The sequence below is a fragment of the Pelobates fuscus genome, chromosome 3, assembly GCF_036172605.1.
Source record: "Pelobates fuscus isolate aPelFus1 chromosome 3, aPelFus1.pri, whole genome shotgun sequence".
Taxonomy (NCBI): Eukaryota; Metazoa; Chordata; class Amphibia; order Anura; family Pelobatidae; genus Pelobates; species Pelobates fuscus.
In genome coordinates, this window is record NC_086319.1 from 199,022,527 (window position 1) to 199,036,847 (window position 14,321).

General features: G+C 36.5%; 1 protein-coding gene across 4 annotated transcripts in view; it reads left to right on the plus strand.

The window, feature by feature from the left end:
- CAMK2A (calcium/calmodulin dependent protein kinase II alpha) overlaps nucleotides 1-14,044 on the plus strand; it is a 176,549-nt gene extending 162,505 nt beyond the window's left edge. For 3 of the 4 annotated variants that reach the window (XM_063447894.1, XM_063447895.1, XM_063447893.1), the window contains 4 exons: nucleotides 302-377; nucleotides 5,080-5,174; nucleotides 6,821-7,049; nucleotides 8,964-14,044. In XM_063447894.1, coding sequence (XP_063303964.1) covers nucleotides 302-377; nucleotides 5,080-5,174; nucleotides 6,821-7,049; nucleotides 8,964-8,967 — 404 coding nt within the window. In that variant the 3' untranslated portion in view covers nucleotides 8,968-14,044. Of the gene's footprint in view, nucleotides 1-301; nucleotides 378-5,079; nucleotides 5,175-6,820; nucleotides 7,054-8,963 lie in introns of those variants that run through there. The other variant, XM_063447896.1, reaches the window with a different exon arrangement.
- The last annotated feature ends 277 nt before the right edge of the window (nucleotides 14,045-14,321 follow it).

Consider the following 14,321-nt stretch of genomic DNA (forward strand, 5'->3'; position numbering starts at 1 on the left):
ATAAAGAGTAACATATTAGGACGGGTCATAAAATTGGGAATGTTACCTTAGAGATGGAGAGAAGAAAGAGAACGATATTGGAATAAATAGGTGATCTGTTAAATGTATTATTACATTCAAACTCATGAAAAAGGGAATGAGAAGAAATGGCATGAAGAGTGAGGTTTTTGAGGGTATTACAGAGTCTGTAATATAATTAGTGGGTAATGTTAGGTTTGTGCTATCAAAATATCCTTTCCACAGTGTCTTAAATCCTGGGTTATTATAAGTCTGACATAGGATTTTTTTTCCATTGTGGCAGTGAGAAAACAAGAGATTATCAAAGTGACGGAACAACTAATAGAAGCAATCAGCAATGGTGACTTTGAGTCCTACACGTGAGTAATACATAATTACACCCACATTCAAACAGACTTGTAGTTGGTTGGACCAATTGTATATTTCTTCATAGTATCTGTCATCACGGGCATTTTGAAGAGGGTTTAAAGGAAGAATAATACTGGAAACTGTAAAACAACAGAAAAGGAGAAATGTCTTAGTGTGTTCAAATCTTAAATACAATACTCTCTTCCAAATTTTTTTTTTGCTGCCAGGTCCATGTCAGTCCCTTGAGGACACAACAGCACTTGTTGACTATAGAGTTGGTACACAATGTCATGTTGATCAATCACAATAATCACTGTTCACAAATTGAACTTGACCATCCTGCTCCATTCACTTGTAACTATGGAAAAAGCTGACAATACAAACTCCTTACTGCAGAGATGGCCAAAGAAGTAGGTCCACAGACCACAGCTGTTGTAGCACCAGGACAATAATGATTGACTATATCTACAGATAAAGTACTTGAATAATATGAGGTTGACCTTTAAGAACACCTGGATATCTATCAGTGAGCAAGCTACAATATTGACACACATTCTTTTTTGAAATATTTAATTTTCGCCTTAGTAATGTCTTTCTTTCGAAAAGAAAACAGATATAGATATGATGTTAAAATAAGTAATTAAACTGTGTGATTTTACAAATTCATAAAGAAAAAAAAATCTAAAGCTAAAACTCTTAGTAAATACCCCATAACACGATATACTTTTAATTAAATGCACAAGGATAAGTACATATGACACATTATGCAAATACATGGACAATACTGGCAGAGTTATTCTCTAACTACAAATTTGTCTGGATGGTCTTAGGTGAAAATAGAAAGGTGTACTGGTGAAGCGCTTATGTATAAGATGAAATAGATATGGGAGCAAATAAACTTTTACCTAATACATTTTTCTTTTTTACGTAGTCAATTTTTTCTTGTTAACCTTTAGGTAAAACAAAAAAAGATACACAACATCACAATCTAGCTCAGATATTAGCGCCTTAGGGTCCGTGTAGGCGACCCTCTCCCTTCTTCTTATTTCTGCAGTCCAATCCTATATAGGTACAGAAGGGGGTATATAGTGCAGTACTGTCTGTACTATAAATAATATATATAAAATAGTGAATTAGGTACTCACAAACCCTAGGTGAAAGTTTCAGAAATCCAAGCAGAGTGGTAATTCTCGTAATTCATCCAGCTCTACCAAATCTGCAAAGCATTTACAAATGGTAATTCACTTGATTTTTCAAAGTAAACGATAATTTTAGGTACACAAGCAGCCAGCAAGCAAATAGCTAGTAAATCCTCAGTGTCATGAGGCTTAACTGGTTGGACAAACCTCGCTTGGTAATTAAGTAAAGGGAGATTTGAAACCTCCCTATAATATATAATGTGGATGTAGGCATGTCTACTAAACATTAAATTAAAAAACTAGCAACTAAGCATGGGGATGGAATCTGTATGATACCAGTTGGGGACTATCAAACTTGGTGGGGCTCCATAATAAAAAACAGGATGGTTCAACAACTGGAAACCAGATCTGATGGACCCATAAAAAAGAAAATAAATATAATGTTAATGGAACACTGTATAATGTTAAAGGAACACTGTAGTGTTAGTGCTGTTAGTGCTGTAGCCTCCCCGAGCCTACCACGGCAATCAAAGGATTAAAAACACTTACCTAAATCCATCGACAAGGTCTCTTGGCACTGGCTCTATCTCCACCTCCTCCGGCATCAGCACAAGAGGGGACCTACGCAGCTTGCCACACTAACATTAGGCCTTCCCCATAGGAAAGCATTGACTTAATGATTTCCTATGGGGATTTACAAGCAAAGCATGAGGACGTCCAGTGTCGTTTCATGGAGTTAAAAACTGTGGAACAGCAGAAAATGCCCCTAGTGGCTGTCTGGTAGACAGCCAGTTGAGGCAGTCTTAACCCTGCAACTTAAACATTGCGGTTAATCTAAAACTGCAATGTTTTTAAATGCAGGGTTAAGGGAATAGCGACACTGAATCCAAACCACTTTAATGAGATTAAGTGGTCTGGGTGCCTATTGAGTCTCTTTAATAGCAAATAGCAATAAACATAAAACGATAATCCCATGCCGTGAGGACTTTGATAGGGTGAGCTGGGACTTCCTTTTTTGTACTGTCCGGGTCTTGGGAATTTGGCTGAATATGTATACCTGGAGAACTGATTTCTATGATACCTCAACAGTAAGGGTTTTCCTCAATGGCACTTTCATTGAACCATTAGAGATTTGAAACGGAACCAGGCAGGGTTGTCCGGTGTTGCCGCTGCTCTTTGACCTTGTCCCCGAGCCAATCCTCCAAGCGGTGAGACACAACCCTGAAATTCGGAGAATCAAAGTGGTACCCATGACGCATAAGGTAGCTGCCTATGCAGACGATTTTATATTTTGTTTCTTTACTAAAAACGATGCTCCCGACATAATGAAGGAATTTTATCAATATGGAAAGATATCCAATTTCAAGATTAACTACTCTAAATCCAATATGCTGAACATTACTGTACAGACCAAGAGGGCTACCAACAACCTGACTTGTGTAGTGTTCCAACCATGTTTGAGCTTCTGAGAGATGACCCACAATAACATCCCTGCTCCTACAAAATAGGAACTTCCCATCACCCCATATATGAGAAAATGAAATTGGGGAGACTTTTACAGAACAACAGTGGGGTATTTTTTGACTTGGTTCACCATTGTGCATTGGCCAGTAAAACCCAAGAAACATCTTATAAAGTTTTGTCATTGTGTAACAGAACACCACAGCTTCTCCGGAGTGTAAATCCAGCCTTGGATGGTGACTGTTGGCATTGTCATGCTACTACAGGCACGTTTTTACACATGTGGTGGGAATGCCCTAAGATTACAACTTTTTGGGAAGAAATTTATCACATCTTGAAGAAGTTCTCAGATGACCCTCTCCCTGTCGGCCTGCTCCTTTCCTCTTGCATCATACCACTACACGGACAACTAGATACAAGAAATTCCTTACCATACGGCTACAAAATACTGCGAAACAAGTTATACACCGAATTTTGAAAATAATACGTACCTCTGCCCCTCAATACGTGGTTTTACAAAATGGAGGAATTACGACGACTGGAGGAATTGACATTTTCAGCTCAGGGACTTATGTAATCATATGTAGATAACTACAGATTTGTAAGAAAAAAAGTGGTGTATGAGATATAGCAGTAAGATTCAGTTTTTTCATGAATTTAAGAAACCATTCAATAGGATTTTTTTCACATTTTGTTTATATTGTTTTCCAGTTTATTGTCACGTCCATGTTCATTTTTCTATACTTTTATATAGCCATGTATGGCTTGAAAAAAAATAAAAAAACGTTGTTACTTTGTTAGTGGGGCCTGCATTCCCTTTCCTAATGCTTTTTTTTACTGTGCTGGACTACAATAAAATTTTAATTTACAAAAAAAAAGACAATCCCCTCTCACGTTCCTGCTGCTGTACATGGAAACAGCAGCAACAGCAGAGTGCTCCTACTAGACCAAGAAAAGGCTCTATAAATCCTGATCTTCTATTTCTGAACAATCTATTCTTATGACCATCGAAGGTTTTACATTTAGTAGTTAAAGGAGTTTTTATATCTTTACTCTGGCAGCAGTTCCGCTCATCAGATGAGATAATTAAAACTACTGAATAACTCAACAACAGACATATCATGGGTGCTACTAATCAATTGTGTGGGCATTGTGTTTGCCACCAAGAGCGGATGCACACATTCCCTGTTCAAGAGCCAGAGAAGGAGGGTAGGTACTTGGCTGGCAATGCAAATATGTTTACAGTAAAAGAGGAAGAATAGATTTTTCCATTGATATTAATGAGGTTTTTAACTTGCATATGTGATGTGCGCTACATCATAGATTATCCAATGAGAAAAAACTTGTTATGGTGCTTTGATTAACATCTACCTGTGAAATCAGCATACAGGAGTCTTCTGTGGTTTACTGTGGGCAAGCATTCTTATATGGCCAATCATGAGGGAATCGAAGAGTGGACAAACAAAGGAAAAATGTAGATACTATATTTTTAGAATAGAACTTCTTCAAGTGGTCATGTCAATGTGTGTAGCAGGCATGGCAAAATATGGATTTATCTGTCAATGTAAAAGCTTATTTATTTAGTCTCTGTCGCTGAACTTTGACCAGACACTTGATAAACTGCAGCTGGAGACTAACCTCTGAACTATCTAATTTGCATTTTGCACATTCAATACTCTATTACATTGATGCAGATGAAATTATATGTGCCATCCTTGCCCTATATATATATGTTACTGTTGATGTGCCAACTGGAAAATTAAGCACACAAATGGTTATTTTTATGTATCAGCACTTATTATTATTATTATTATTATTATTGCCGTTTATATAGCGCCAACAGATTCCTTCTTACCATATGATAACATTTCAATAACCTATATGGATCAGCAGCAACTGTGAATAATTTCTTCCTCAGAACTAGACATCACAAGGAAATTTAAACTATGAAGTAGCCCTCATGCCTTTATTAAATATAGAATTCAAAACTGAACTTTGAAAACAGACCACTGACCTAATGAGTACTTATCATTAATGCAAATATTTAATTAATTAAATCTATTAGAATATTCTCCACACTAACATGTTTATCTCTCTATGTGCAACAAACCAGTAAGATGTGTGATCCTGGAATGACTGCCTTTGAGCCAGAAGCATTGGGAAACCTGGTTGAGGGCCTCGATTTCCATCGATTCTACTTTGAGAATTGTGAGTAACACTGAAGGAACAGAAATAGATGTAAACCACAGGTTGTATGTTGATGACATAATGTGTTGTCTTGTATTTAAAAGTGTACTTATCATCTGCAAACTGTGTACAGACCATTGGACTTTCAAAGTAACTACATCGTTAATTGTTACGTTTCTAATTAGAGAAGCTGACACATGCCTAAAACAAACTACATCCTAGAGCAGGGATAGGCAACCTTCGGCACTCCAGATGTTGTGGTCTACACCCCCTATAATGCTCTTACACCCATAAAGCTGGCAAAGCATCATGGGATGTGTATTCCAAAACATCTGGAGTGCCAAAGGCTGCCTATGCCTGCCCTAGAATATTTTTTTTTTAAATGGCATTGCTGCATTTTAGACTGACCCTTAGAGATGGCTACTTCCAGAGTACAAGGATCAGCCTGGAGGTAAACTGTGAAGATATGACAACAATAAAAGGTAGCATGTATCAACAGGTATAGGTGACATTTCTCAGAAACAAGTGGGGAAAATCTTTGGTGTATTTCACCTTCAACAGGAACTCCAGGTAAACCACTTAGGATCTTCCTGTTTGCAAATTGTATTCTTAAAAAAAAAAAAAAAAAAAACATACAAAGTGCAATTTCACAGATATTCTATATTTTCTGTTGCAGAATATGTAAAAATGCCTAATTTTACCTCCCCTTGGAATTCTTCTGTTATAAGAACATGCATAGATGCACATCCTATGATTTGAAGTGGTCGTGGTGGTAGGGGTGTAGATTTGCAGGGCTTCAGCTTCAAACACTGAACATCCAGAGTACTTTTTAATTGTGTGCTGGGGACTAGTTGCTTCCCCAGCACTCGTGACATTGGTAGCCTAGAACTCTGTTACGGGTTTCCTAATGTAAATTATATGTATAAAAAATGTCTGCCATCAGCACGCACAGCATGCTACTGACAGACATTCAAATCTTCCTCCTTTCAGGCAGTACAACTGCAAGGGGGTAGATTGATTCTCCCTCCCTCAAACCCTCCTTAATTGTAGCCCTACCACCTCTCTTTCCAATCCAATATTTTCTGTTTCTCCCGCTTTCCCTTCTCCTTCTTCTGTGTGAGAAGCCTTGATTGAGTAAAACCTTCTTTTAAAACGCTTTTCAAGTGTTCAGGAACAGGGACCCTGCAGAATAATGCCAATAGGGTATTATTCAGGGAATAAAAAAAAAAAAAAAAAAGGATTAAAAAAAATCCTTTTAAGAAGAGGCAATTTATTCACTAATGGTTGGCAGAAATCTTTGGATCTAAGGTTACAAATACATAATTTAATATTTTAACTTCATTTTTCTAAGAATTTTGTGGTCCTGTTACTACAACTAGACTCTCATCAAGCTTGTGCACACCCAAATTCAAACATAGCTGCTGTGTTGTTCTTTAATTCTAACTATTCAAAACTGCCTCCCCCTTGGTTGTATATTATATGAACAACTCTTCAAATGATAAATGGCAGACATGCTTCTTAAATTAAATTAATACTTTTGATAGTATAAAACGTGCATATATGTACATGAATTTCACATCTGATACCCAACTGTAATTTTTGGACCGTAACATTTCCACCCTCTCTCTTTCTCTTCCTGTCTCTCTCCGTCTCTCTTTCCTTCCCAGTATGGTCACGAAGCAATAAACCCATTCACACAACCATCCTGAATCCCCACATACATCTAATGGGAGATGAATCAGCCTGCATTGCCTATATCCGTATCACCCAATACCTTGATGCCAGTGGCGTCCCCCGCACTGCCCAGTCAGAGGAAACATGCATTTGGCACCGCCGTGATGGAAAATGGCAAAATGTTCACTTCCATCGATCAGGAGCCCCTTCTGTTCTTCCACAGTAAGACTCTTGGTTGATGAAGTCTCTTTGCTTTGGTTGTATGTATTATGTATGCATATAGTGTGCAGATCTCTCAATTTTACTGGTTCTGATGGGAGTAATACAATTTTCCGGTTGCTCGGAGATTTGCAGTTCTCTGCTCATGTACAAGTATTTCTGTAATGCTCTTTTTTTTCTTTTACATTTAATTTTCATTTTGCTAGGAAAATAAACACAGCAAGAGTACATTTTACAATATCATTTAAAAGGTACAGCAATTTCACATAAATTACACAAATCACACATAAATTAAAGATGAAATATTTCACAAGTAAAATGACATTCTAATATTTGGATTAAAATAAGTGTGAATCTGAGTTCCCCTATTGTTGTACCACAACGTGTGTAAGATCTAGAGCTTTTGAGATTATGTTAATAGTGATAAAACAAATTCTCTAGTATCGTAACTTTGATGAGTGGAGTCATGTGAAGATAATCTAGAACCATATCCTGAGAAGATATGAGAGGCTCTAAGCTTGTTTTGGTTAATATAGGAAGAATGTTTTAACACTTCTGTAATGCTCTTTTAACTTACCTCCCAATATAAAATGGTATACAATGCTGCACCACCCAATGGGAACAGGCCTACCTGAAGAAAGGGTATGTCAGTCTGGCTTTACTGCCAGCCACATTAGGAGCACTGTTACAGTACGTTCTGCATGCTCCTGAGCCCTTAGAGTAGCACAGGCATGTCCAACATAAGGTAGCACTATGATTTCTGAGGACAGTTCATTGGTGTCCCTTAAAGTGAGAGAAAAAGTAACAAACCCACAATACTATGAAAGGACCTTGAAATTGGGACTGTCCCGCCAGACTCTTGTTGTAATAGAAACATATAAACATAAAATGTGAGGGCAGATAAGAACCATTCAGCCCATCTAGTCTGCCCACTATTCAAAATACTTTCGTTAGTCCCTGGCCTTATCTTATAGTTAGAATAGCCTTATGCCTATCCCATGCATGCTTAAACTCTTTTACTGTGTTAACCTCTACCACTGCAGCTGGAAGGCTATTCCATGCATCCACTACCCCTCAGCAAAGTAATACTTCCTGATATGTTTGGTTTGGTTTGTTGGTTAGCAAGTGTGCTTCATTTCCCCCTCTAATTTTAAAGTGAGAATACATGGTCAGTTCTACCTGTTATCAAGAGACTCATTTCACTAGAAATCTGTGCCAGCTCATTGCTCCATACTGACTGACAGCTAAATAATAATTTTGAATAGGCGAGTTAGAGAAAAGAGAATACTGGTAGAGTGGGGAGGACAAAAATATTTGTAGATAAAGTCCACATTATGTCATGCAGCAGTGCACTGAGCCTCAAAGTACATCGGCGGCCCATAGTCGCAAAGGACGCAGCGGCGGCTGGGCCCACTGGAGTGATGGGCCTGGTTGCTACCGTGACCCCTGCAGCCGTGGTAATTACGGCACTGGTAGTGCCTTAAATTTCAGGTATAAAAAGACTGGGTCATTGCACCCAGATTGCTTCATTGAGATTAAGTCGTCTGAGTGCTTTTAGTGTCCTTCTAATTACGAGACAATAGAGGGAGATTTATCAAAGCGTACTGTTCTAAAAAGTGTTGCAAAAACTTAAAAGGAAGAGGGGTCACCTCTTCCTTTTACATTTTTGCAACACTTTTTAGAACAGTACGCTTTGATAAATCTCCCTCTATTGTCTCGTAATGGCCCCACTTCCAGTACTTTAGACCACTTTTAAGAACAGCATACTGATAAATCTCCCCCAATGTCTACATAGAGGTCAAAAGTAATGTCACTTCCAGGAAAAGCTTATCACCAAAGCATTATTGAGGAATGCAGGTTATATAGTTTGTGGTGTGAATGAAAAACACCAAATAATCTTTTCTTTGTGTTTTACAGCTGAAATTGCTGCGCATGATGTGGGGGTCTTATCAACAAGCAAGAGGAAAAAGCCCCAATTATACATCTGCACCTACCCCTCTCTCTCTGTTCCCCTCTTATCTACAGATTCAGTCAAACTTTACTTTATTTATTTCACTGCTGAGGGACCAGAAGACTTGGCTAATCTTGATGTTTGAGTGTCCATGCTCGTTTGTGTGTGTGTGGGTGTGTGTGTGTACGAATGTCCACAGAGCACAATTCTGGTTGCCCACTAATAAGAGGCAAGGGAGAGAAAGGGTGTTTCTGCGTTGCAAATGACGTATTACATGAAAGGGGTTTTTATATCAGCAGTTTATGGAAACTCCTGATGCCGAAACAGATTGTCCCTCACACTATTGACTTACTTTTATCTTTGAGTAGTATTTGAGTAGATCTTTAGTTGTTTTAACAAAGAACATTGAAATAGGTGGCTGTGAAAATCAGTGTTATCCCTTTTAATACTTAACACATCCACAGTGAGGAGTTTGTTTTTTTGTTTTGCTGCAAATAAAATGTGTGTATCTTCTGTCTAGAGAAACCTGATTTTCTGATTTTCAAAAGGAAAAAAATGACTCCTTTAAAACAAACAAAAAAACATAAGCACAAGTTTTGAGTCTCTTTTTAGAGGCACCCCTTAATATCTTAGACAACAACATTCTTTGCATGTTGCAAGAGTTATGTTGACATGTGTTGAACCATCTTATTTAAAACTCTAAAACGATTCTCCATATTTATTTTTTTCTTTAGATGGAGGTCTGAGCTATCTAAGATTGCCTTAAACACACAGAGCATCTTATAAATTAAACCTGATGTCCAACCCTCCAGGAACTTTTACTATAAGTGTGTTCCTGTAATCTGACATCTAATTGTATGAATGTATATTTATTTTTCAGCTAAAGGGCCAACTGTACTCTGTTATGGTGATGCAAAATACTATACACAGTGCTGTACACTAAACAGAGTAACAATAGAAAATAATGTTCAATGCTGAATGATAATGCAAACTATAGTAATAATAATAATAAAAAATAATATTATAGAAATATACATATATATTTTGTGGGAATACATCAGTGTGTTTAGGAGATAATAAAAATCTGTATTTCTATTGCAAATATCTTATATGCATGCTTTTTATAGAAGTAACCCATTCTTGTAATAATATTATGCCACCATAGTATTAGATGTTTTGATTATTTTTTTTTTTTTTTTTGGGGGGGGGGGGGGGTGGCTGGGAAAAAAGTAGTGTGTTATCTTGTGTGTCTTCATGCTGGTAGATTAGTTACTGCCTACATTTTACTTTGCTGAAAGTTTGATTTGATGCTGCCTGCATAATATACCCAATGAGATATGGAATGGAGTGTGTGGTGTTGCATTTTCATAACTAGAATTTTTTTGTTTGCTTTTTAGCAGTTTCGGATTATAGCTCAGTCACTGCTTTAATTTCTTTTGTAAAAAGTTGTTGTTTTTAAAAAAAAAAAAAAAAAAATGGGGAGGGAAGGAGGGGTTGGGATCATTGAGCTATATTGTCTTCTTTAAATGGTTTATAAAATAAAAAAATGTATGCATGGTTAACACAAAAGGCCAAATGTTGAAGGCATTTCTGCAACAGAACTGACACTACTGTAATGTAAACAGTCAAGGTGTTTGTTACACAAACGTAGGATAACATGGGTTGGACCATATCCTCCCGGAGAGAGAATACTTGTCTGTTCCTGAAGATGGTTTTTTTTTGTTTTTAGTGGCTAGCCTATGGAATTTTACAATATGGCTTTCAAATAAACTACATGAAGGAACTGCAAGTTGTTCAGTAATAAGTGGGTTTGCTCCTGTTGTCTACAAAGTTAGGGAATGTTCTTATAAATAAATCTGAATGCTTTATATTGCAAGACTTTTATAACATCTTCAAGCACTTTTAAGAGGGTCACGGTGCCACTAAAATGTTCAGTTTTGTGGCTTTTTTTTAACTTATTTAACCCTTATCACCAACACGGAATATACAATGATTTATCGTTTGATCTTATCTGACTGCCTGTTATTGGAGATATTAATTTGAGATTGTGAATTCAAGGACTAACCTTTCGGCTGCCACATGCTTTTTTCCCCCTTGCTTGTGTAGTCGTTGGCGATCCATCGTGGAAGAAATTTGTCCTGGAAATCATCTTTTATTGGTTCTTTCAAATGACCATGATGCTTTCTAGTTGACTGCGTTGAATATCCTGTAAATAAGAAGACAATATTCACAAAGGGAATTGGATAAGACTTTCAGCATGTCTACATTTATTTCTTTACCATTATAAAATGTAGATGCTGATTGATTCTTTGAATGATTTTGTTATAATTTTACCACAGGCCAATATATTCTACATATTTACTGTTTCTAAAAAAAAGTGTTATAAATAATGTATTGCAGATAAATTTATATATGGCCCATTTAACAAAGTGTCATAATTCTACAACCAGTAGATTAAAAAAAAAAAAATATTGCATGTTCTAATCATTGCCAATTCATTGGCTGTGCCAAAAATTTCTAAAACCAGACAGTTTTGCATTTTTTTTTGTGGGTTGATAAAATTACTGGGTTGGGTTGTTTGCAAAATGTCTTGTTTATAGTCTTCCGAATATTGTACCTATTAAAAGAAAAAAAAAAGAAAAATATAAATATATAGTGTTTTACCTCTGCTTCAGCAAATACCCTCTCAACTGTTACAGAGTAAAATATTTCAATGAGTGAGTCTAGAGTAGTACAGTTCCCATAATGCCTTGCCAGTCAGCATCTTCAACGGTGGTTTGCAACTTTGCAAAGCTGTACATAACGCATTCAGGGCATTCTACTGGAAGGTGTTATATGTACAGTTCATATTTTACCACTGGCATTTTATGCCAGTTGAAATATGTAATTAAAGTACTGCTTATCTAAACAAAATAATACATATCGTAAATAACTCATTTATACATTAGTTGGACAGTAGCACATTCTTAAAGGAACACTTAAGGGTCAGGAACACAAACGTATTCCTGACCCTATAGTGTTAAAAACACATACAGGGTCCCTTGCGCCCCTTAAATAATAAGAAAACTCACCTTATTTCCAGTGCCACGTATGTTCGACAGTGCTGGCTGCACCGGCTCTGGCCCTGCCCCCGATCTGCCTCCGTCAGAATTGATGATCTCAGTCAATCACAAAGTTTTTTCATAGGAAAGTATTGGATTGGCTGAGATTGTCAATTCAGATGATTTCAGCCAAGAGATGCATTGAGTTATCTATTAATCTTGTGAGTTGAAATGTGAACAGTTAGAATTTCATATGCCAAACATTTATCAACAGTTTCAAGTTTCCAATGACACCCACTAGTTCAGCTGGATGAAATGTATACAAATCTCATCTTGTAGAAACAAGCCTTTAAATCCAAATATCTCTTAAAATTTAAATCTGCCTGCCCAGAGCATCCTATATCTGCAATCCATTGTTCCTTGATGTACAGAGGTATAAAAGCTGAAAACTACCAGTAAAGGCAAGCCACATTTTAACACTTTAAATACTGAAAGAATGAAAAGCACAATATCTAGCTACTGTCTAATATTTGGGGTGCAGAATATATATTACTAATTAATGAATGTATTATCGTGTGTGATCAAACATTTTCTGCCTCATCTGCACCCCAATAGTTTCTGTATAGAGTATGAAAGACAGTGTTGATTAATATTAGCCTGATCCACTGAGAGTTAACAGATGAAGACAGATCATATTCTAATATTTAATAATTTTATCGCTAAACTCCTTATGGTGGCTTGTGTTTTAAAATAAAATGTGTGTAATTAAGTAAACATGGAAACCAGTACTCATAGCTGAAATAAAGTTGAAACTATTATAATAAAGTGAAAATTAATAGTTAGTGTGATCCTTAAAGTGGCAAAGGCCCCAAACCCCCTTTACCCCCCACCCAGTCCAACACCGTCATTATGATTGCGTTGGAATTTCACTGAAATTACAACCCAGTCAAAAGATAAACAGAATCAAAGTAAGGACTACTTTGTCTCTGTATTTCTCCTCCACCTTTCTCCTGACTTTCTTAGACTCAGGACGGTCTAAGTGTCAATCCCCACAGCCATCACCAGTCACCAGGGAAATGCCGGGAAATGGCTGTGTGGTCTGTGCGGTCTTGTGGGACCCTCCATAGACCTCAATTCTGTACTCTCGCATATGCAAATGCAGTGATGTTAACCCCCACGAAGGACTAGTTAAGATTAGTAAATCTAACTTTACCTGCCTTCCCCCAGCAATCAAACCTGCAGTGGTGATGTCACTGTCGGGGGTCTTTGCGAATTGGTCACTTTAAGGTGTGTAGGAAAAACATGATGAACTAATCATGGTATCCACTTGGATATAACTACATATTGTTGTCATATTTTAAATATTATCTGTTTTATATACTGAATGGATTAAATAAATTATATACAATCAAACACATGGAAAATTACAGGGTAAAATATCCAAACAGGAATAAACTCTACTTTTGGTTAAGCTGGACATATTTTTACAAATTAGACTATTAGGGTGTAAAGTTTGCAGTGTGGCTTTGAACTCACCACCACTCATAGAAAATCCTCAAATGGGGAAGTAATTCAGTAAATGACTAAATAATATATTAACTTATTTTGCATAAAGCCATTTTACTGCTTTGAATTCCAAGCAAAGTTTTACCCTTCTAATTTATTTTTAAATTGATACTCACATTTTCTTTGAAATATATTAGCTCTACAAAGGATGAGAGGCTAAAGCACAATAGTCACTCTGCTCTAGGTAGAAATTGTTTTCAAAAGAACTGCAAAAGGTAATAAAAGACATCTTTCTTTGTTTTGTTAAGTAATTGAAAACCGTGAGCCGGTGTAACGTGTTGCTTTTTGTATTTGTTTAAGTTGTTTGACCTTTTTATCTATCCTGTGGTTGTTACACTGGTTAGATTTCGGTAAATAATCTGGCACATTTTCTGGCTGTATATTTGAATCTTGATGTTTGATTTCAATAAATGGCACAATCCTAAATGAATTAAATGCTGTCTACTGTGTGTCTGGAGGTGTTCTTATTTCTTTCTTTATTTGATTTATGTCTACTAAATGTAATTAAAATAGGTATACAGTGCATTCAGAAAGTATTCAGACCCCATGATTTGTTTAATGTTTATTTTTGTTACAGCATTATGCTACAATTGTTTCACATTTTTTTTACAACAATCTGCACTTCATACTGTAATCTAAACTCAAAATTCATAATGGCAAAGGAAAACATTTTTTTTTTTTTTAAATGTGTCGAATTTATGGGGAAAAAAAATGACA